The 24,634-nt window shown below is 44.0% G+C and overlaps 1 protein-coding gene and 1 non-coding gene across 2 annotated transcripts in view; one reads left to right on the top strand and one right to left on the bottom strand.

The window, feature by feature from the left end:
* Positions 1-24,634, top strand: part of PUS7 (pseudouridine synthase 7) — a 71,298-nt gene that overhangs the window by 10,132 nt on the left and 36,532 nt on the right. The window contains 6 exon segments of the mRNA XM_049783897.1: positions 2,333-2,417; positions 2,564-2,665; positions 7,062-7,206; positions 15,241-15,258; positions 16,643-16,754; positions 18,997-19,078. Coding sequence (XP_049639854.1) covers positions 2,333-2,417; positions 2,564-2,665; positions 7,062-7,206; positions 15,241-15,258; positions 16,643-16,754; positions 18,997-19,078 — 544 coding nt within the window.
* LOC126025549 (U6 spliceosomal RNA) lies at positions 11,818-11,924 on the bottom strand. The gene has a single exon (XR_007501475.1). It is a non-coding gene; the product is annotated as a U6 spliceosomal RNA (small nuclear RNA).

Raw genomic sequence — 24,634 nt, 5'->3', positions numbered from 1 at the left:
AGTTATTCCTGGTGTGCTCGGGGAACTCTATGGAATGCTGGAGATCAAACCCAGCTCAGCCACATGCAAGGAAAATGCCCTAACTGCTGTTCTATCTCTGCAGCCATGTTTATATCTTTAAAAACTTATTTTGGGACCAGATTGTAGCAAGTAGTTGAACACTTGCCTTACATATGTGATGCCCTGGGTTGGATCCCTGACAGAAAAAAAAAGGAATAATAAAATGTAATTTTAAGTTGTTTTAAGTTTCTTCCAGTTGGTCTTTAATATTTGGTAAGGGGGTTGGAACCACACCTGGTGGTACTCTGAAGCTATGCCCAGTTTTGTGCTTAAGAGACCTAGTGTTAGGGATCAAACCAGAGTTGGTAGCATGCAAGGCAAGTGCCTCAATCCCAATACTATCTCTCTGGCCCCCTTTTTCAAAGAAAGTTCATTGTGGGGAATATTGAGCCATACCCAGAAGTACAAGTACTATAGGCACTGTGCTTGAGGGTCACTTTCAGTGGTGCAGGTCGACTACATACAAGGCAAAAATGCCTTAATCCCTGTATTATTTTTTGGCTCCCCTGAAGTGGCCTTTAAAAAAAAAAAATCACACCAGGGATGCTCAGTACTTACTCCTAATTCTGTTTGGCCAGCGTTAGTTTGGAGGATGACCATATGAGGTTGCCAGGGATCAAACTCAAGTGCTTTACCTACTATACTATTTCTCCAGCTCCCTGAATTGATCTTAAAGGCACAAGGATATTACCAGAATGATATTACAATGGATAAGGTACTTACTTGCCTTGCATGTGACCTCCCATATGGTCTCCTGAGCACTGCTGGGTGTGATCCATAAACCAAAAAATAAAAATATAAATGCAGGGGCTGGAGAGATAGCATGGAGGTAAGGTGTTTGCCTTTCATGCAGAAGGTCATTGGTTTGATTCCCGGCATCCCATACGGTCCTCCGAGCCTGCCAGGAGCGATTTCTGAGCATAGAGCCAGGAGTAAACCCCTGAGTGCTGCCGGCTGTGACCCAAAAACAAAAAACAAACAAACAAAAAAAGCATAATCTCTGCCACCTAAATGTGTCAGATATTCAATAGAATGATGATAGGATTCTGGTGGATCTGGGCATAAATCAGTTTTAATCATCATTATTAATTCCTCTGTGTCTCAGTATCACTTCAATAAAATGAATTATCATAAAACCACCTTGATGAGTCAGAGAGATCGGACAGGGGTTAAAATATCTTATACATGATCTTGGATTGATCCTTAGCATCACATATGGTCCTCTGGGCCCCATCAGGAGTAGCCCCTGAACACTGTCAGATATGACCCAATTCCCCCTACACCACAAAAATCACCTCAAATATTGATAGGATTTTAAATAATGTGTTTAGCATAAAGGTGAGCTTTTGCAAGCCAGATGGTAGCTTAAAGGATTGAAGTGTGTGCTTAGTAGGTAGAGATCTCGTTTCATCTCCAACACAGAGGAGGTTACCCTGGCGGCCCCCAGTGCCACTGGGCCTGAGTATTCCACAAATTATTCTATAGCTCCCCTGAACAAGGCATGGAAAATCCCCTCTGCCCTTTTCCTCAACTCCTCAGTAAGTAAATTTCAGGGTAGATTGTAGTAGAGTCACTGAGTTCTTATTTAACTAACTAAATTACTGAGTTGTTTCAGTTTATTATCGACTCCTCTTTTTTTTTTTTTTTTTGGATTTTGGGCCACACCCGGTGTTGCTCAGGGCTTACTCCTGGCTATATGCTCAGAAATAGCTCCTGGCAGGCACGGGGGGCCATATGGGACACCGGGATTCGAACCAACCACCTTTAGTCCTGGATTGGCTGCTTGCAAGGCAAACGCCGCTGTGCTATCTCTCCGGGCCCATTATCGACTCTTCTTAATGTCATGGGGTATTGTCTTGTCATGCTGAGAATTTGCTCAGGGCCTCATAGGAGTCAAGCATGTGCTCTATCACTGAGCTCTATTATTGACCCAACAAATTTTTTTTATTGTTTACTTTTTGGTGGTGCTCAGGAGATTGGATAACTCTGGGGCTTCCCTTTAAGCCACCTCCCTAGTCCCCTAGTACCTTTTTATTTAGACATTTCTTTAGAAAAGTATTCTGGAAATTTAGGGTGTTTTCTCTCTAGTTTATATAATAATGTAAGTCTTGGGGAAGGAGCATTGGCGCTCCCTGAGCGCTACCAGGTGTGGCCCAAAGACCAAAAAAAAAAAAAAATAATAATAATAATAATAATGTAAGTCTTACTATTATTTAGCTTTTTCTTACTTTCAGGAGAGAAAATAATAATAAGGTTGTTTTCTTTTTATCAGGTACTCAGACTTCATTGTTCACGAAATTGGAAAAGATGGCCAGATCAGTCATTTGGATGACTTGTCCATCCCAGTAGATGAGGAGGTAGGTGACCTCTGCAGTCATGGTTACCTCCTAGGTCACAGGACCATTTCCTGGTCCTTACAGTGCTATGATAGCCTGGAACTTGATGTGGGTCTCTCTGGAAATTCTCATTATTTTACTATGTTTTTCCTCCCATTATTTTAAAGGACCCCACAGAGGATGTAGATACAGTTTTGACAGCTGAAGAAAAGCAGCATCTAGAAGAGCTCCAGCTTTTTAAAAATAAGGAAACCAGTGTTGCTATTGAGGTAAATAGTATAAAAGTGTTTGAAAATGTTTTTCAGAAGTTTGAATGAAACTTTTTTTTTTTGTTTTTTTTTTTTTGGGGCCACACCCTGTGCCGCTCAGGGGTTACTACTGGCTATGCGCTCAGAAGTTGCTCCTGGCTTCTTGGGGGACCATATGGGACACCGGGGGATCGAACCGCGGTCCGTCCTAGGCTAGCGCAGACAAGGCAGGCACCTTACCTCCAGCGCCACCGCCCAGGACTGAATGAAACTTTTTAAGTGAATGTTCATAAATGCTTCATGGGGGCAATTATGATAGTTATCAAAAGGTTGGCTTTGCTCTATTTCTTCTAGTGGATGATCCACTGAGAAATTCTTTTTTAATGATGATAATCAGTATCTGTATAAACTGAACAAACAAAAACAACTCATGTTTCTTTTGTATGTGTGTATGGTTTTTGAGCCACATGTGGTGGTGCTCAGGCTTACTCTTGACTCTATGCTCAAGGATCACTCTTGGCAAGCTCAAGGGACCATGGTATCAAGGATTGAACCTGAGACAAGGGCCCGGAGAGATAGCACAGCGGTGTTTGCCTTGCAAGCAGCCTATCCAGGACCAAAGGTGGTTGGTTCGAATCCCGGTGTTCCATATGGTCCCCCGTGCCTGCCAGGAGCTATTTCTGAGCAGACAGCCAGGAGTAACCCCTGAGCACCGCCGGGTGTGGCCCAAAAAAAAAAAAAAATAGTAAATGTCGTTTTCAAACCTTGTTAGAAAGATATAGTGTTCTCGAATTTTGCTGTGCAATGAGATTAAATGTGAGTCATGTTTTGCATATTAAATATTAAATTTTCTAAAAATGTATTTATTTTTGGGTTTCTGGGCCACACCCAATTATGTGTAGGGGTTATTCCTGGCTCTCCACTCAGGAATCACTCCCAGTACTGCTCAGGGCATCAGATGAGATACTGGGTTGAACCTGGGTTGAACCTGGGTTGGCTACATGCAAGGTAAAAGCCCTGTTCTCTGTATTACCACTCTGAGCCCAGATTTTCTCAAACTCTAAAAGTGAGAAGAAATAGGTACAGATCTAGTTATTATCTACAATTGTAGTACAGTTAGTCTTTACATTGGGTGAGTTCCACACTTAGCAGAGCTCAAGGAACAGGGCAAAAGTGGCCCTTTGAGGGGCCGGAGCGATAGAACAGCGGGTAGGGCGCTTGCCTTGCACGCGCTCGACCTGAGTTCGGTCACCGGCATCCCACATGGCCCCCCATGCATGCCAGGAAGGTGTCCTGAGCAAAGCTAGGAATAGCCCCTGAGTATAGCCGGGTGTGGTTAAAAAAAAGACAAAAAAAAGGGAAAAAAAAAAGTGGCCCTTTGAAGGCACCTACATTTTATTTGGTTGATTTTTTTTTTTCTTCTTTTTTGGGGGCATATTTATCTGTGCTCAGGACTGACTCCAGGCTATGTATGCACTCAGGGATCACTCCTGATGGTACTTGGAGGAACCATATGGAGTTCCAGGGAACCTGGATCAGTTGCATGCAAGGCAGCATTATCTATTGCCTGCATTATCACTAGGGCCATGCCTACATTTTTTGTTTGGCTAAAATTTAGTTACGTTTACCTAGAGGTAGTTATAGCGTATCTTTTGGGGTTTTTTGGTTGTTGTTGTTGCTTGGCTTGCAGGTTGCAGTATATTAGGTAAGTTATGAAACCAATTTAATGGATTTTAAGGTTTTTTCCCCAGGGTGCGGTGGTCTTCCATGCAGATGCAGTATTCATGAACCTCAGGGCCCCTCACTGTAGTTCTAGCCATCAGACTCATAGTGCTATGCAAGAACCTGAGGATGTGGTGCTGTTCAGTTTCAGCAGAGTCAAGGATTATCCAGGCCACACTTGGGGGCATCCAGGGCTACACCCAGAGATGCTTAGGCAACCATTTAATGCTCGGGATTGAGTTGTAGTAGATCACATGCAACGCTTATCTCTTAACCTGTACTTACTATCTAGCCTACCAGCTTTTTGTTTTGTTTTGTTATTGGGCCACACCCAGTGACTGGGGAGGGGGGTGTTACTCCTGGCTATGCACTCAGAAATCACTCCTGGCTTGAGGGAGCATATGTGATACCTGGGATTGAACCCAGGTCTGTCCTGGATCTGCTGTGCACAAGGCAATTGCCCTATCGTTGTGTTATCGCTTCGGCCCCTGGCTTTTTTTTATTTTTATTTTTTATTTAAATTAAATTTTTAGTTTTTGGATGACAGTAGTGATGCTCAGTTACTCCTGGCTCTGTACTTAAGATTCATTCCTTAAATATTAGAGGTTGTGGGTTGGGTATTTGGACAATGCTCAAGGCTCAATCCTGCATTTGTTCTTTGGGTTCTCTCATGGCAATGCTTTGGGGACCATATGTTATGCCAGGGATTGAAATAGTATTGGCTACATGCAGGGCAAATGCTTCACTCACTCTACTTTCTCTATGCCCCACCACCAATATATATATAATACATAAAATATATTATAAAATATTATAAATATATAAATATATAATATATATTGTTGTTGTTGCTGTTGTTGTTTTTGGCCACACCTGGTGATGCTCAGGGGTTACTTTTGGCTATGTGCTCAGAAATTGCTCCTGGCTTGGGGGACCATATAAGATGCCAGGGGATTGAACCACAGTCCGTCCTAGGCTAGTGCACAAAAGGCAGACACCTTACTGCTTGCGCCACTGCTCCAGCCCCCACCAATTTTTTTTTTGGGGGGGTTGGTTTTTGGGACACACCCGGCGATGCTCAGGGGTGACTCCTGGCTGTCTGCTCAGAAATAGCTCCTGGCAGGCACGGGGGACCATATGGGACACCGGGATTCGAACCAACCACCTTTGGTCCTGGATCGGCTGCTTGCAAGGCAAACACCACTGTGCTATCTCTCAGGGCCCCCACTAATATATTTTTAATATTATAGAATGAAACAAAATATCAGTGTGGGGGCTATAGCAGTTAGGATCCACCAACCAAATTCAATCTCCAGCACCATATTTGGTCCCCTGAACCTGCCAGGAGTGATCCCTGAGTGCAAAGCCAAGAATCAGCCCTGAGCATAAACCAAAAAAGAAAAGACAAAGAAAGTCAATGCATTGCACATAATATGCACATAGTAATTAGATTTTAATAAGTTTTTTCAGATAATTAAGATACATTTCTGAATTATGAATCTAGATGTGATATGTATTTCTTGGTATAATATGCACTCAAAATAATTTAAAAAAATCATGTTCAGGTTTCCTTGCTATTTGAAAGTAAAACGTCTCTTTTTAGTATGATATGGTAGGTGTCCAGGAATGCTCAAAACTTTTCTATATAATGGGTCCGTAGGAATAACACAGCAGTAGGACTGTGTTTGCCTTATAAGCAGCTGACCTAGGACCAGTGGTGGTTTGAATCCTGGCATCCATATGGTCTCCTGTGCCTGCCAGGAGTGATTTCTGAGCATAGAGCCAGGGTAACCCCCGTGCGCCGCCGGTTGTGGCCCAACCCCCCCCCCCAATACTTTCCATATAAGTTGATAGTAATGGCATTCCTGGAAAGTACTGCTTTTCAGATGGAGAGGGAAGGTTTATATTTTAGGGAACCTTCTGAGTATTATTTAGGTGACCTAGGCCCTTCTTAGTTAATTAAATCAGCAGTTGGATGCAAGAACCCAAAGTTGTGGTAATGTAGAGGATCTACCATGCTGAGGGCCACCAGGGCTATATTCAGTGATAATTGGCCATGCAGCACTGTAAATCAACCCTGGGTCAGTTGCATGCCTTGCCCCTGTCCTGTCTCCACAACCACTCCATTACTTGATGTTGATTTTTCTTTCTCATGAACAAATATGAGCAAACCTGGTTTTGAGACATTCAATCTATCAGTGTTTATTCTGAGGCAGTTGCAGATTGAGAGGCTCTTGGGGAGACAAGTGAGTTACCCACTGAGGCTCTTAGCTGGCTCACCAACATCTCCCCTTGCAGCTTTGAGCATGAAAGGGAGTAACTGTGATGGTGATCTGGTTCCAGATCTGTCCCTGTCACCTTTCAGCTATGTGACCCAAGGCAAGGTTCCCTGACTGTCCTCAGTTTTAGTTTTTCCTCATCTCTCACTGATAGAAGTGGGGAATTCCCGCAGCATTTGTGGGTGTGGGGGTCAGTAAAGACTGTAAATATGATGTGTTTGCATGGTGCAGGATTGAGGGACAGGCTATTGTTACAATCGTTGACATCCTAACAATTTCTGAAAGCATACCCTTGGACTTTGATGACTTCACATGGTAAGCTGAAGTCAGTTGTGTTTCACTGGTTCTCCTGGGACCTTGTTGCTCTCTGGATATTGGTTCGATGAGTCACACCACTCTCTCTGTGTTTCCTATAGGTTGTTGAGGACACCAAACAGAAAAGAACTGTCATCCATCAAGCTATCAAGTCTCTGTTCCCAGGGTTAGAGACAAAAACTGAGGACAGAGAGGGGAAGAAATACATCGTAGCCTACCACGCAGCTGGGAAGAAGGCATTGGCAAGTAAGTGGCCCTGTATTTCCTGCCCCTTGAATCCAGCCTGTTTTCATTTCTTGTTCTGGGTGGCTGTAATCTTGTCACTCCTTCGGAGATGCTGAGCCCCATCCTTCTCCACCTGTGATGCCCTGTAGACTGCAGAGGGGTTTGATTTGTGGCATGAGTTTGGGGGGTTGGCATGTCCATTACATGCAGAGAGAATGAGCAGCAGTTTGAAAAGGGAATGGGAGGCAGTTGCTCATCCTGTATTCTTAGTGGGTGAAGAGAAAAGCTTTCAGGCCTCCCATCCCAGTGGCAGCTTTTCAGCACAGCCCTTTGCCCAAGTCCATCTTTTTTTTTGGAGGGGGTTCATATCCAGCGGTGCTCAAGTGTTACTCCTGGCTCTGCTCTGAAATGGCTCCTGGCAAGCTCAGGGAACTATATGGGATGTCAGGAATCAAACCAGGGTCTGTCTTGGGTTGGCCGCATGCAAGGCAAACGCCCTACCACTGTGCTATCTCTCAAGCCCCTCAAGTCCATCTTTGGTTGCACGTTATTCATTTGAAATGGGTGTTTGCTGTTGGTGAATCCCATAGAAGTGTGCTCTAATATATAGTCTACAGCTGTGAACATTTCTATTGGCATATAATCATGAGAAAAGTCAGGTAATTTTTTTAATTTAACCTGTAAAATCAGATATTAATAAAAGCTACAGAAACATATTTTGGGGGTACTGGAGAGAAAGTACGGGTGGTAGGGGAGTACCTTCACACAGATTGGCACCCCATAAAATCCCCTAAGATCAGCCAGGGGTAACCCCTGAGCATTTCTGGGTTGGCCCAATAAATAAATAAATGAAACATTTCATTACTTTTCTTTCTTACCAGGGATGTTCCCTATTCATGAATAATTGTTTTTAGAGAATTATTTTAATAATTCCAAGAATTATTCCAGAATTCCAAGATTATATTACAAAATAGTCTTAATATATTTGATTGTTTAATCTTATTTTTTTTTGATAGCGGTACCACACTTGGTGGTGCTCAGGGCTTATTCCTGACTTTCTACTCAGGCACTCTGTGCTCACTACTCTCCTAGTAGTGCTTGGGGTGATCAAATGTGGTGCTGAAGAGCTAATCAGGGTTAGTAAAGTGCAAGGCAAGTGCCATACCCCTGTACTATCTATCTCTTTGGCTCCAAGACTTTAGAGCTGGCAGTATTCTCTTATATTAATGCTTTGATTGGATGAAGTCTGAACTATTAATAGATGTTTTTACTTAAACAAGAGAATATTAAAAAAGAAAAATAGAAACTGGGCTGGAGAGATAACTCAACTGGCCAGAGTGCATGCTTTGCAAATGGAAGCCTAGGTTCAGTCCCTGATGGCATGATTTTTCCAGCACCACCAGCAGTGACTCACATCAACCCAGAAGTAACCCCTGACCTCTGCTAGCTATGACCCAAAAACCAAAAAGGAAAAGTGGGAACAAATGAAGCTTAACACTGTCCCAGGAAGCAGTAAGTCTGCATAATGGCAGGAGAAATGAGAAACCTTGAGCACATAGGAAGGAGAAAGTGGAGATTGGAGGCTGGGCTTTAGAAGATTCTAGAAGGAATTCTGACAGCATGAGTTGTCAATCACTTTTGATCCCACCAAACTATGGTTGGATTACTGTCTTCATCTGCATCACAGTAGAAAAATAATATGGTAACAGCCTTTGTGTAGCCAAAGTACCAGACTTCAGCGCATTGGGAGATGATTTAAATGACTTCCCCCACTGGTTGGTACATAGTTACTCTGTTAGGTTGACAGGCAAGAAGACCACTACTTGCATACCACAGATGATTGCAGTTTTCCCATTGTTTCCCTTCCTTTCTCTGTTGTAGAGACAGATGTCTGGCATCAAATGCTTTGGTGACTATACCTACTCCCGTGTGTTTGTGATATGCGGAAGACCAAGCATTCTGTGATGCCCCTAGGAGAGTGCTCAGCAGGATAGGGCCAGGCTGCGATCCATTCAGAGCCTCCTGCTGCTGGCTATTTCCATCCCCTTATGCATTCAGTCCTTGTTCTTTCCAGGGACCCAACTTGGAAAGGACTGCTAGGTGAGAGGGTATCTCGAGCAACCTCCCTCTGGGAAAGCAGGAAGAAAGGGCAGGGTCTGACGTGTGCCTGGTTATTATGAAGAAGCAGATTGTGAAGAACATAATTCATTTTTGTTTTGTATAGGTTTTTTATTGGATGCTTCTTTAAAATGAACATTATTTATTTGGGTGGGCTAGGTTAGTTACACTCAACTGTGCTTACTCCTGGCTCTGTGCTTAGGGGACCCTTTGTAGTTCAGTGTAATAAAATTGGGTTTGGCTGTTTGTGGCAAAAGTCTCTTATTTATTTATTTATTTATTTATTTTTGGTTTTGGTTTTTGGGCCATACCCGGTAATACAGAAGGGTTACTCTTGTCTATATGCTCAGATATTGCTCCTGGCTCGGGGGACCACATGGGACACCGGGGATCCAACTGCTTTCCGTCCTAGGACAGCTGCGGACAAGGCAAACGCCCTACTGCTGCGCCACCGCTCCGTCCCCCAAAAGTCTTATTTGATGAACTACTACTACTCCAGGCCTAAGAAATGAGCATTCTTTTTCAGGACGGGGCCCCTTTTTTGTGGAATTGGGGCCATTGCTTTTCTTTTTATTTTTGGGTAACACCCAAATGTTTGTTGGCTCAGCACTCAGGAATCACTCCTGGTGGTGTTTGGGGCATCATGTAGGATGCTGGGAATGAATCCCAGTTGGGTCTATGTAAGATCAGTGTCATTACCTGCTCTACTTTATACAATAGCCCCAGCTGTTGGTATTCTTTCCGCCTTCCCTTCCCTTTAGTGAGTTCAAGGGCATCTATCTTTCTTGTTGAATTTTACCTTATCTGTATTTTCTTTCTTTCCCTCTTTTTTTTTTTTTTTTAATTTTTGGGCCATACCCAATAATGCTGATTACATTCTGTTTCCTTTCGTTGTTGGACACTGGATTCACAGACAGACTTAGTTGTGATGTGTGCACATTTTGTGCTTCTGCTTGCACACTTGACCATAGTGCTTGCTGGGTCCTCACCCTTTCTTACTCATGATACTTGAACATATTCTGGGGTCATCATGGTGCCCACACCTGATGGTGCTCCCTGAGGGTCATGATCCTGGCCATGCAAATCTACCACATTTTGTAAACAGATCAAATTTTGCAAACATCACATTTAACAAAGTGCATTGATTTACCTCCCAAGGCATATATATGTATATATATTATTTTTCTGAAAAGTAATTATTGTAAGTTGTATATGGTCAGGTAATTATTGTAAACTATGTATAATCGAATACATTTATTTTCATTTTGCAATAGATATTGTGCATTCCAAAGGCTCTGAGGATGTCTTTTAAGACTTAAGTGAGAGAATAAAACACAATGAGTAGAGCCCTCATTTTGCACCTGGCTAACCCAGGCTTGATCCCCAGCATCACATATGGTTCCCCCGAGCCCACCAGAAGTACTACTGAGTACAGAACCAGGAGTATACCCTGAGCACTGCTGGTGTGGCCCAAAAGACAAAACAAAACAAAAACTTAAGTGAGAAAAATTCTAGGACCTTGGGACATGGTTCACTGGTCGAGTTGGAGACCCTGGGTTCACTCCCTTCCACTACAAAAGAAAATAATATCGCCTGGGATAGTTGAGGTTCTCTGTCCTTTCTAAAGTGAAGGACCCCAGAAAGAATGTCTAGATAGAGGAATCAGCAGGTATCCTGAGGGAGATCCAGGCAGGTAAAAAGGAAGTCAGGAGAAACAGATGTTGCAGAAATCACACAGGAATAGAAAGTATTCCAGCCAGCATGAGAAGACTGAAACAGGATCATCAGGATAGCAATATGGAAACCATTGGTGCCTTTGCTAGAGCACTTTTAGTGGAATGAAATTAGAAACCCATTTGTGTAGTTGATTGCGACGGACAGCAGCACATGCAGGATTGCATTTAAAAAGACACTGTAAACTGGAGGAGAAAGCAAAGGGACATGGCTTAGGAAAGGGTGACATGGGTTTGACAGGGAAAATAGAAGAGCTTTAAGCATGGGGGAGCCGGCGTGAGTGTAGAGCAGTGTTCCTCAAGTTGAAAGGCTCATGCCATGCAGCAGAGGTCTGGAATGAGAAGGAATAGTCTGCATGTCCTCATATCTTTTACACGTTTTTCCTCCTTCACTCATGACGGCCAGTACAGGCAGAGCAGGAATCTTCCTATTTGCAGCTTCCTGGTTGTTTGATCTTTTCTACTAGACCGGGATGGCCACGTTAGATGCCTCAGAACATTGCTTCCTCTCTCTTCAGCCTGAGAATTCTCTTTTTTTTTTTGGTTTTTGGGCCACACCCGGCGATGCTCAGGGCTTACTCCTGGCAGGCACGGGGGACCATATGGGACACCGGGATTCGAACCAACCACCTTTGGTCCTGGATCGGCTGCTTGCAAGGCAAACACCACTGTGCTATATCTCTGGGCCCCAGCCTGAGAATTCTTTGCATTCACATTTCAGATCAGCATCTTAAAGGTCTCTGGACAATATTTTATTTTATTTTTATTTATTTATTTATTTTTTAATATGGAACGCTTCATGAATTTGCGTGTCATCCTTGCGCAGGGGCCATGCTAATCTTCTCTGTAGCGTTCCAATTTTAGTATATGTGCTGCCAAAGCAAGCACTGGACAATATTTTAAATCCACTTAAGTTAAAAAGCTATTTACCATTCTTAGGAGTTGGAGTTTTTCAAAGCCCCAGAAATTGCCCAAAATAAGTTGAGACTCATTGATTATCTTACTCAAAATGTCCTCAACTAATTGACTTTCTATTTTGTATACTAAGTGCACTTAAAAAATACTTGCATCCGTGGTCTGCAGAGAAGATAATTATATGCATGCTCAGTGCTTGGATTTGCTAATTAAAGATGCATGTTCTGTGAGCCAAAACTCATCCTTGGTTGTCATGGTTTCTCTTTTAGATATAGTGGTATTGGGGCTGGCGAGGTGGCGCTAGAGGTAAGGTGTCTGCCTTGCAAACGCTAGCCAAGGAAGGACCGAGGTTCTATCCCCCGGTGTCCCATATGGTACCCCCAAGCCAAGGGCAATTTCTGAGCGCTTAGCCAGGAGTAACCCCTGAGCATCAAACGAGTGTGGCCCGAAAAACCAAAAAAAAAAAAAAAAAAATAGATATAGTGGTATTTAGTTTTTTAATCTGTGGCTTCACTTACTTCTAGTCATTTTTGCCATAGTTAACAGTAGATATACTGTCAGGTAGATAAGAAAAAAATGTAGCTGCACTTTATCAACCTTTACCACAAGTATCTTTAACTTTTTATTATGAACATTTCCAAACTTGCACAAGTGGAGAAGGTGATATATATGTCAGCCATCTTTAAGATGATCGTGTGTGGGGCCGGGCGGTGGCGCTAAAGGTAAGGTGCCTGCCTTGCCTGCGCTAGCCTTGGACGGACCGCGGTTCGATCCCCCGGTGTCCCATATGGTCCCCCAAGCCAGGAGCAACTTCTGAGCACATAGCCAGGAGTAACCCCTGAGCGTTACCGGGTGTGGCCCAAAAACCAAAAAAAAAAAAAAAAGATGATCTGTGTTCTTTTCTTTTGTAAATTTATTTTAGGTCTTTTGAGCTACACCTGGTGGTGCTTACACCAGGTGGTTACTCCTGGCGCTACACCTAAAAATCACTCCTGACATGCTTGAGGGACCATATGGGATGCTGGGGATCGAATCTGGGTCAGCCTTGTGCAAGGCTAATCTCTACCTGCTGTACTAATGCTCTAGCTCCATCTTTTTAAAAAATATTTTAGTGGGGCCAGTGAGGTGGCACTAGAGGTAAGGTGTCTGCCTTGCAAGCGCTAGCCAAGGAAGGACTGCGGTTCGAGGTTCGATCCCCCGGTGTCCCATATGGTCCCCCCAAGCCAGGGGCAATTTCTGAGTGCTTAGCCAGGAGTAACCCCTGAGCATCGAACGGGTGTGGCCTCAAAAACCAAAAATTTTTTTTAGTATTTGGGGTCATACTCAATAATGGTCAGAAGTCACTCCTGACTCTGTACTTAGAAATTAATTACTCTTGGTGGTGCAAGGCAACCTCCTATGTGCTATACTGTTTCTTCAGCCCCTCTGTTGTTTTCCTGTTTTAGCCCTCTATTTTTTTCCCTTGTTAGTGTTTTTAATAGAAAATACTACACTGTACTTTATTTTACTAATAAATTTTTCAATATGTGCCTTAACAGATAAGTACTAAAACCTTATCAAATCCATTTCCACAGCCAACAAAATCAATAATTTCTTGCTATTTCATACCTGGTTATACTCAGTTTCTTTCCTGATTGTTTCAAAAATGTCTTTTACATATTAATGACTTATTTAGATAATGACATAAACAAGAATGGAATGTTGCATTCAGTGAATTAGTCTCTTAAATTTTCTCATGTAGGAGCCAGTTTCAGAACTATAGCAGAGTGGGTAGAGCGTGGCCAATACAGGTTCAATTCCTGTCATCCAGTATGGTCCCCCAAATCTGTCAGGAGTGATTTTTGACACAGAGCCAGGAGTAACATCTGAATGCTACCAGGTATGACCAAAAACAAACAAACAAAAGATTCACTTAATTCTACCTCTCTTTTATTTTTGAGCAACACTTACCACAAATTAGAAAACTAGGGGCCTGAGATATTGTACAGCTGGTAAGACACTTGCCAGTTTCGGATTCAGGTTTGATCCCTGGGATCTGTATGGACCCCTGAGCACTGCCAGGAATAATCAGTGCAGAGCCAGGAATAAGTTCCACGTACAATCAACTGTGACCCTGTAACTACAAAAAATTGTTTTTCTTTTTATTTATTTGCTTTTTGGGCCACACTCAGCAGCGCTTAGGGATTATTCTGGGCTCTGCACTCAGAAGTTATTCTTCGCAGGCTCACGGGACCATATGGGATGCTGGGATCAAACCTGAGTTGGCTGTGTGCTATAGCTCTGGTAACCTCCCCATTATTTTTTTGAGGTATGAGAAGGGATGGGTATGGGGGGTGGCACATCTGCAGGTGCTCAGAGGTTACTCCTGGCCCTGCACTCAGGAATCACTCCTGGTGCGCTTAGGGGACCAAATGGGATGCCAGGGATAAAACCCTAGGTTAGATACAGATAGAACTCTGTATTATCGCTCCAGCTATCTCCCTTTATGTATCTTTTATCTTAATAAGGTGTCAGGGGGATGACTCTGAGACTAGAGCACTTGCTCCAGGGATCAATCTATGGCACCAGCTGAACCCCCTAAACACCACTCAGTATTGGTTCTCTCAGAATATTTTTCCAAATAAGAAAATGTAACTCAGGGCCGGAGAGATAGTACAGTGGCGTTTGCCTCGCAAGCAGCTGATCCAGGACCTAAGGTGGTTGGTTCGAATCCCCGTGTCCCATATGGTCCCCCGTGCCTGCCAGGAGCTATTTCTGAGCAGATAGCCAGGAGTAACCCCTGAGTGCGGCTGGGTGTGGCCCAAAAACCAAAAAAAAAAAAAGAAAAGAAAATGTAACTCACAAAATTTATAAAGCATAAAGCAAAACAATAATTGCATGTAGTCTCACAATCAAAAGGTAACTACAAATAGCATAGTACCTATCTTCCTATGTTTCAAAACAGATCTCTAGTTAGCAAAGTCCCTTGCATCCGGTGTTAATCATCCTTTGCTATATCCTGAGGTGCAGACTGCAACATTGAGGGTGAACTGATCTGCCACTGTAAAGGGATGGAGGACAGGAAAGGCTTGTACTTATAGGTGAATTTTCTGTTTCTTCACTGCTTGCCTCTGTGACATTCCATTGTCTAAAAATGACTGTTAACATGCCATGTGACTGCCAGATACCTTAGAAGTCTCCGGCAGAAAGTTTCCATGGGATCATTTGCATGTTCACCTCTAAAGCACTTTACTATTACTACCGATTAAACAATGCTCTCTTGTGCTCTTTACGCTTTGCATTTGGACAGAGGTCAGAACTGCAGCAGGTAAGAGCAGTTGGCGCTTCATGTAGATAAGATGAAATGCCAATGATTCTGTCACAAGTGCTAAGTATAGACAACTTTGCTTGATTCTAGTGAGGTGGAAGAACACCCAAAAAAAGATACCACTCGCACAAAGGTGAGTTACGAGGAATTCGCACCAAAAGCTGAAGAAATGCTTGTAATACTTTTTTGTCCCAGAAACACTGATATTTACCAGCAAAGAAAGCAGTTTGGTAGGCGGTAGGCACATGCTCTGGTAGTTTTCTGAACTGGTTTATTGATTCATTTGTTCTTTACAGTGTAGCCTGAGTCACTCCCCTACCTACAGTACTTTGGGCCTGGATGAAGTCAGGTATACAGGCAGCTTCAATGCCAACAGTAGTATTTTATGCCTCTGAAGATGAAGGATCCACATGTCTAAGCTAGAGGGTTATTTTAGAGCCAAAAGAGCATTTTTTAAAAGAAAATGAATTTTCTAAGGACTGCACAAAATTTTTCCTGTTTTTCGGTCATAGAGTAACAGACATTAATCAAATTGGTACATTGAATTGCAGTTCTGAGTCACATTAGATGCATAGCACCTGGGAAGTACAGTTTGTGGCTCCAGTATCTTTTCCAAAGCGTTATTTTTTTTTCAGCACCCGTTTTGGGCAGCTTAGCTCTGAATCTCAGTATTTCCGAGATACAGGTTAGTAGAGGCTTCTAAATTATTATATAAAAGGCAAGTTTCCCCAGTGTCATCAAGTGTTTGTCAGTTCCTGAAAAGCTGAACAAGCCAAATAGTAATTGTTCAGATATTAATCTTTAGCCTGGCTGTTGTTACTGCTTTTTCAAAAAAATAAATGAATTTGCTCATTGAATTGATACTGTCTATACATCCTATAGGATTAGCTAAGCACTTATAAAAAGTGATGTATGTCAGAGGCAGCTCCTCCTCACAAGCTTCACTCCCCTTTGCCAAGGCAAACGCAGTGCAGCCTGGCCTGAAAACAGGAACTGAGGGGACCACCGCTTTCCTTGGGACTGGCTACCTGTGCCCCGCAGAGTGCGTGGGACACCTTCAGGACAGGGACAAGTCCCTTTGTGTCTTTGTGTGACATCACCAGTTAGTCCCAGTCACCTGTCCTGCCACCTACGCTTCTGCTTGTGATTATGAATATGGACGGAAAACATTTAAGTGTTCAAATCCCAAGTTTTGAGAGCTGGACTCCACATGGTTGTAACCAGTCAGCCAGAATTTTCTGTGAGACACATCTTTTGCCTCACTCAGAAGTTCTCTAGTAAAACAGTGAGTGTAGAATTTCATGAGGGGAAACAACAGCAGTTCAGATACCTTCTTTATATGGGTATTATTTAATTAATTTATTTTTTTTTTTTTGTCTTTAAGATCCTAGAAAACATTCTTGGCCAAAATCTAGGGGGAGTTACTGCCACTTCGTACTGTACAAGGAAAATAAAGACACCATGGATGCAATTAATGTACTGTCCAAATACCTAAGGTTAGTACTGTATCTTCCTTTGCCCCTTCAAAGTCAAAACACTCCAATTTGTTTTCTTTGGGGTGATGAAAAAGGAGTTGGAAGAATGGCAAACCAAGAGCAAAAGTGGTCCAAATGTCTTCTCAGACAGTAGGTGAATATGTTTTTGTATCTTACTTGCCTCTTACCACTGACTCAAGCAAGATGAGAATCCTATGAGGAAATAGTTTTTTGGTTTTTTGTTTTTGTTTTTGTTTTTGGGTCACACCCAGCAGCACTCAGGGTTTACTCCTGGCTGTACGCTCAGAAATCGCTCCTGGCAGACTCAGGGGGCCATATTTTTTTTTTTTTTTTTTTTTTTTGGGTCACACCAGGCAGTGCTCAGGGGTTATTCCTGGCTCCAGGCTCAGAAATTGCTCCTGGCAGGCACGGGGGACCATATGGGACGCCGGGATTCGAACCGATGACCTCCTGCATGAAAGGCAAACGTTTTACCTCCACGCTATCTCTCCGGCCCCCAAAGCAAATGCTTTACCTCCATTCTATCTCTCCAGCCCCAGAGGAAATAGTTCTTTTTTTTTTTTTTGGTTTTTGGGCCACACCAAGCGGTGCTCAGGGGTTACTCCTACTCCTGGCTGTCTGCTCAGAAATAGCTCCTGGCAGGCACGGGGGACCATATGGGACACCAGGATTTGAACCAACCACCTTTGGTCCTGGATCGGCTGCTTGCAAGGCAAACACCGCTGTGCTATCTCTCCGGGCCCCAGGAAATAGTTCTTATGGAATTGAGATAGAGCCTGGAGTACAGCTGGTGGGCCATTTACCTCGCACACAGTTGTCCCAGATTTGATCCCTAGCATCCCATTTGGTTCCCCAAATACCACCAGGAATAATTCCTAGTGCAGTGATAGCTAACCTTTTTGAGCCCGAGTGCCCAAACTGCTGCACAATGCCCAGTCCTCCCAACAGCCAGTCTGGCCCTGTTACTAGGTGAGCTGCAAAGCAGACACTGGCACACTCGCCTCTCACCGCATGCGCCGCATATTTTAATTGCGGACCTTCCCGAGTGCCAGCTGCAAGGCCTTCGTGTGCCACAGCTGGCACGTATGCCATAGGTTCGACATCGAGGTCCTAGTGCATAGCTGGAGTAACCCTTGACCTTATGGGAATTCCCCCAGCTTGAAAAAAGAAATTTTGAGGGGCCAGAATGGTAGCACAGTGGTAGGGCATTTGCCTTGCATGTGGCTGACCCAGGACAGATGCAAATTTAATTCCTGGCATCCCATATGGTTCCCCAAGCCAGGAACAATTTCTGAGTGCAGAGCCAGAGCAGGAATAACCCTTGAGCGCCAACAGCCCCCCCCAGCCCCCCAAAAAAGGAAAAAAAATTTTGAGGGGGCCAGATCAGGTATATCATACAGTTGACCTGGGTTTGATTTCCAGCATTATTTATATATGATCCCTTAAGCACTTCTGGGTATAAAAAACAAAAAACAAGAAATGAATTGAGAGTTGACATAACATGCTATCCAACTAAAAGTAAAAATGAACTGGTGGAGTGGCCTCACATGTGGAGCTACTCAGGGCTTTATCCTGGCTCTGCACTGAGGTATTGGCAGTGCTCAGGGGATTTAACCCAGGTAGACTGTATACAAGAGAAGCGTCTACTATCACTATCTCTAATATCACTCTAACCCACTATTTAAAGAAATACAGCTTTTGTTTTATATTATTTTATTTTATGTGGGGTGCACATTTGGGTGCTCAGGTTATTCCTGACTGCAGTCAGAATTACTTCTGGCAGTGCTCAGGGGACTATATGGGATGCCAGAGATCAGATCATTTGGTTGCATGTAAGGCAAATGACCTACCCATTCTTCAGCCCCCTAAAGAAATGAAAATTTTAAAATGATACATATATTCTATATCAGGGGTCTCAAACTCGCGGCCCTCCGTACAACATTTTATGACCCTGCCCTAGAGGAATCTTTTTTTTGTTTTGTTTTGTTTTAGTTTGGGTCACACCCCCCAATGTTCAAGGCTTACTACTGTCTTTTCACTCAAGGATCACCCCACTTTGCCTTCTGCGGCCCCCAGGTAAATTGAGTTTGAGACCCCTGTTCTATATCTAGAATAAAATTTTTCCTTCATGATTTCATAACGAATTGCATATAATCGATAAAAATTTTCTCCTCCTACTCCATTAAAAGGTATAGTTTTCTATAGTATGCAATTTCAAATGGTTTCGTTTTTGTCTTACCAGAGTCAAACCAAATATATTCTCCTATATGGGAACCAAAGATAAAAGGGCCATCACTGTTCAAGAGATTGCTGTTCTCAGGTAAGTAGAGGACCTCTGAATTTTTACTGCTAACTGTACCAGCCTAGTTAGAAAAAATTAAAAATCATTTATTTTTTTAATTTATGTCCTTTCTTTGTGGAGGGAGACCACACCCAGCTGTATTCAGGGGTTTCTCTTGACTCTGCACTCAGAAATCATTCCTGGTGGTGTTCAGGGGACCATACAGGATGCCAGGGATCAAACTAGGGTTGGCCATTTGTAAGGCAAGTACCCTACTGCTGTAATGTAGCCTCAGCCTCTGTGTCATCTTAAAAGGATTTTAATGATAGAAATGAGAAGGTAAGACCTTCTTGTTTTCTTGTGTTTATCTATTGGATGCAACAAATATAAAATTTGGGCTGGGGCTATAGCTCAATGATAAAACACATAACACCTGCTTTGGCTTTTATCACCTGGGCAGTCTCCCCCTCCTCACACACAGAGGTCTAATTACAAAAAACAATGAATTAGCTCTTTTATTGTATACTGAAGACAGCTAAGAAAGAACATATGTGCTTTTGGAGCAGTTGTAATTGTTGAGTGGAGCAAACTGGTGAATCATTTATCACCATCTTCATTCTGAGAGATGCCTTTCGAGTGGCAGTGTGTTTAGGAATGTTAGGGCAGACATGAGAGTAGGCCTGGGACTTGTGGCGTGGGCCAGTGAAGGCTTTCATGGGAAATGGGAATAGAGCTTCTTTGTTCACTTTCCAGACTGGATAATTATAGGCTGTTGGGACTTGCCTGTATGTCCATGAACTGTCTCTACTCCCATGTGTCAGTTATCATAATCATAAATATCTCCCCATGGGCCACAGGGCAAAATTGCCTCTGGCTGATTTACAGTTATAAATTCTGTAGAAGTATGAGCAGTATTGCGGCCGGTGAGGTGGCGCTAGAGGTGAGGTGTCTGCCTTGCAACACTAGCCAAGGAAGGACTGCGGTTCGATCCCCGGTGTCCCATATGGTCCCCCCAAGCCAGGGGCGATTTCTGAGTGCTTAGCCAGGAGTAACCCCTGAGCATCAAATGGGTGTGGCCCAAAAAAACAAAAACAAAAACAAAAAAAAAGTATGGGCAGTATGAGTATGAGTTTCAGAAAAACAAACTCGTGAAAAGACAGTGAAGTGGCCCTGGGTCGACTAAATAGAGCATTTATTTTATGAGCATGAGGCTTGTGAGTTTGATCCCTGGGCACTGCCCCTCGTGCCCCGGTCCAGCCCAGTGACCGTACTGCTTGGCTCCTCGATGTGGAAAGCAAATGAGAAGCTGAGCAGCACAGTCCATTGTGCAGCCACCGAAAGGCCACCACCAAGTGTAAGTGGTGCACATTGGCCTGTGAGCTCTGATCTTTACAGAAGCAATGGAAAAGAGAAGAGGAAGACAAAGGAGAGGTCCTGGAAAGAGTATGCTGATAGGGACCTTAGATAAGGCTTTTAGAGTAAGCAAAATCCAGATCCTGATGGAACTTGGAGGTCATCGTGGGTTTGACTTTCATCAGAATTGGGGGAAGGACTGGGAAGATGCCTCAATAAATCAAGTTCTTGCTTTGCATATGGGGAGGCCCAGCTTCCATCTCCCCAGCACTGTGTGGCCCCCTGAGCACTACTGGCACCAAATCCCAAGCAAAGAGCTGAGAGTAGCCCCTGATCTCTGGATTCCCAATCTGCAGCTCCCCCATCTCCATCCCCTCTACACAAACAGCAAATGCTTTAAAGTATATATATGGTTGTTCTGTCACTCAGCCACATCCCTGGCTGGGTGTTAGCATTGGTTGGGGGAGATTGCCTCCCAATTAGTGCTCAGAGAACTCAGGGGGGGTGGGTTCCAAACAATATTCACCTGGGCTGAACTATTCAGGGTTAGGCCCATTAGTGCTTAGGGGCCATGCACTAAACAGCTCCTTAGGCAAATGCAAGGTGTGTATCACTGAACAGTTTGGTATCCTGGGTGTGTTGATAGTAAGGCCTATTTTTTCTATAGGTACCAGTTCATCACCTTTATTCAACTTGTCCACAATATTTCCTGACTGGTTTTCTTTAAAAAGTGGCTGCACTTGTTTTATTTGTTTTGGGGTGCTCAGAGCATGCTTCTGACTCTGCACTCAGGAATTGCTCCTGATGATTCTTGAGGACCATATAGAATGGAATATAGGAAGCCCCCTACCTGCTCTACTATCTCTCTGTCTGTGTTTGCACTTTCGTTTTGTTTTGTTTTGTTTTGGGGCCACACCTGCACTCAGACTCTATGCTCAGAAATCATTCCTTGCAGGCTTGGGAGACCATATAGAATGCTGGGGATTGAACCCAGGTATGTACATCCTACTCACTGTGCTCAGGTCCATGTTTACACGTTTTAAATAGAAATAGTACAGATAATACAAGGTCAGAGAGATAGTACAGCTTGGAGAGTGTTAGTCTTTCCTATTACCACATTTTTTGTTTGTTTGTTTGTTTGTTTGTTTTGGGTCACACCCTTCATTGCTCAGGGGTTACTCCTGGCTCTTCATTCAGAAATCACTCCTGGCAGGCACAGGGGACCATATGGGATGCCGGGATTTGAACCACTATCTATCCTGGATTGGCTGCTTGCAAAGCAAATGCCCTACCTCAGTGCTATCTCTTCAGCCCCTACCACATATTATTATTAATTTTTTGTTTTGTTTTTTGGGCCACACCCATTTGATGCGCAGGGGCTACTCCTGGCTAAGTGCTCAGAAATTGCCCCTGGCTTGGGGGGACCATATGGGACTCGGGGGTATCGAACCGCGGTCCTTCCTTGGCTAGCGCTTGCAAGGCAGACACCTTACCTCTAGCCCCACCTCACCGGCCCCCACATATTATATTTTTAAGTGCAGGGAGAGAAGGCCAGAGTGATAGTACAGCAGCTAGGACATTTGTCCGGCATGTGGCTGATCCGGATTCAATCCTTGGTATCTAATATGGTCCCTCAAACACCGTCAATAGTAATTCTTTTTTTTTTTTTTTTTGGTTTTTGGGCCACACCTGGTGATGCTCAGGGGTTACTCCTGGCTATGCGCTCAGAAGTCGCTCCTGGCTTGGGGGACCATATGGGACGCCGGGGGATCGAACCGCGGTCCGTCCTAGGCTAGCGCAGGCAAGGCAGGCACCTTACCTCCAGTGCCACCGCCCGGCCCCAATAGTAATTCTTTTTTTTTTTTTTTTTTTTTTTTTTGGTTTTTGGGCCACACCCAGTAATGCTCAGAGGTTACTCCTGGCTATGTGCTCAGAAGTCGCTCCTGGCTTGGGGGACCATATGGGACACCGGGGGATCGAACCGCGGTCCGTCCAAGGTTAGCGCAGGCAAGGCAGGCACCTTACCTTTAGCGCCACCGCCCGGCCCCAATAGTAATTCTTGACTGCAGAGCTAGGAGTATCCCTGGAGCACTGCTGGGTATGAAACAAAGTACCAGAGTTGGGGAGGTAGTACCAGTCTAGACATTGGCTTTGCATGGTGCTGACTTTAGTTCAATTTCTAAAAGAGCATATGCAGCACAAGCCAAGAAGAATCTCTGAGCTCTGCCAGGTTATAAGCCCAAACACCTCCTTTCTTACCTTCTCCTCCTTAACCCCCCAATGCATTTGCTTATGGGAGCACCAAAAAATGCCATCCTCAGGGCCCGGAGAGATTAGCACAGCGGCGTTTGCCTTGCAAGCAGCCAATCCAGGACCAAAGTGTGTTGGTTCGAATCCTGGTGTCCCATATGGTCCCCCGTGCCTGCCAGGAGCTATTTCTGAGCAGACAACCAGGAGTAATCCCTGAGCACCGCTGGGTGTGACCCAAAAACCAAAAAAAAAAAAAAAAAAATGCCATCTCAAAGGCTGGAGACATAGCAGGTAAGGTATTTAGCCTTGCACATGACCAAACTGAGTTTGATCCTCAGCACTCTATATGGTCCCCTAGTCTGCCAGGAGTGATCTCTGAACAGTTTTAGTTGTGACAAAACAAACAAACAAAAAATGGCATCTCAAGCTCAAGTAATAGAGCTTCTACTTGCCAGGGCCTGAGTTCAGTCCCCATCAATGTGTGCCTTCTCCGCTTTCCACCCAACTCTATCATTAGTGACCATTCTGATCCCTTAGGCTTGCCCCTAAAACAAAAGAATATTATGTCATTGTTTCACTTTGTATTACATGGTATGAAGCATTCGATTATTTTGTTTCTTTGATGTGTGGGTTTTTTGGGGGAGAGGGGACGGGGAAAATACACTGAGCTGTGCTCAGGATTTTTGACACTGCACTCAGGGATCACTCCTGTCGGGTCAGGGGACTATATGGGATGCCAGAGACAGAACCTGAATCTACTATGTGCAAGGCAGGCACCTTATCTGCTGTGGTAGCTCTTCAGCCCCATAGGACATCTGCTTTCTTTGGGGCCTTTATAGGCTAGTGCTTGGAGATTAATTCATGCACTGCTCAGGCACCATTCCTGGTTGTGCTCAGGGTGTATCTGAGCTGAGGATCGAATAGGTACATTCTGGATGCAAGCCGTGAGCTCCAGCCCTTTGATCTTTATCCCTACCCTGAATACTTTGAATCTTTCAAGAATGAAAGCTTATGTGTCATCTTTATGAGCCACCAGATGTCATCCTTGGTGGCAGTGCTGCTCTTCATAGAGCTTTGCTACCTCCTTCCTGTTGACTAATGAGAAGCCATGCTAGACCCCTCTAGACTTTGGCCTTTTGAAAGCCCAGAACACTTAACTCACGGTACGGGCTACTCCCTTAGTTTGCTTATGGGGTCTGTGAGGCCATGCAGATTAGCCTTTTCCCGTGAGAACTAGAGAACAGGATAAGCCACTCAGCCATACACGGATCTTAACGAGTTTGAAGTCATCAGTCCTCAGATTGAGCTGCATTTCTTTTCAGTTTAAGGTTGGGAGGGCCAAAGTCATGTAGTAACTTTCTCAGGTTCCTGGACCGGAACACCTCATTCAGAATGGTTGTATCTTTTCTTGCCGCTTCCTGCCAAAATTCTATCTGAGCCTTGGCCAGTAATTCCCTGGCTTTGTTATTCCTGACTCTATACTCAGAAATCACTCTTATTTTTTGTTTTTGGTTTGTTTTTGTTTTTTTTTTTGTTTTTGGGCCACACCCAGCATTGCTCAGGGGTTACTCCTGGCTGTCTGCTCAGAAATAGCTCCTGGCAGGCACGGGGGACCATATGGGACACCGGGATTCGAACCAACCATCTTTGGTCCTGGATCGGCTGCTTGCAAGGCAAACGCCGCTGTGCTATCTCTCCGGGGCCCCACTCTTATTTTTTGTTTGTTTTGTTTTGTTTTGATTTTGTTTCTGAGTCACACCAAGTAGCGCTCGGGTTACTCCTGGCTCTGCACTCAGAAATCACTCCTGGCAGGCTCTGGGACTATATGGGATGCTCGGGATTGAACCCAGGTCAGCCGCATGCAAGGCAAATGCCCTACCCGCTATGCTATTGCTCCAGCCCAGCTTTGTTAATAAAGGCTTTTTTAGTTCAATATGCTGTTAAGGTTGGCTTTTAGTATTTCAAAGTGAGATTTTGGGGGCAAATGAGGGAGATA

This window comes from Suncus etruscus, chromosome 1, assembly GCF_024139225.1.
Source record: "Suncus etruscus isolate mSunEtr1 chromosome 1, mSunEtr1.pri.cur, whole genome shotgun sequence".
Lineage (NCBI taxonomy): Eukaryota > Metazoa > Chordata > Mammalia > Eulipotyphla > Soricidae > Suncus > Suncus etruscus.
Note: the sequence above shows the minus strand (reverse complement) of the source record. Positions and strands in the feature narration are given on the sequence as shown.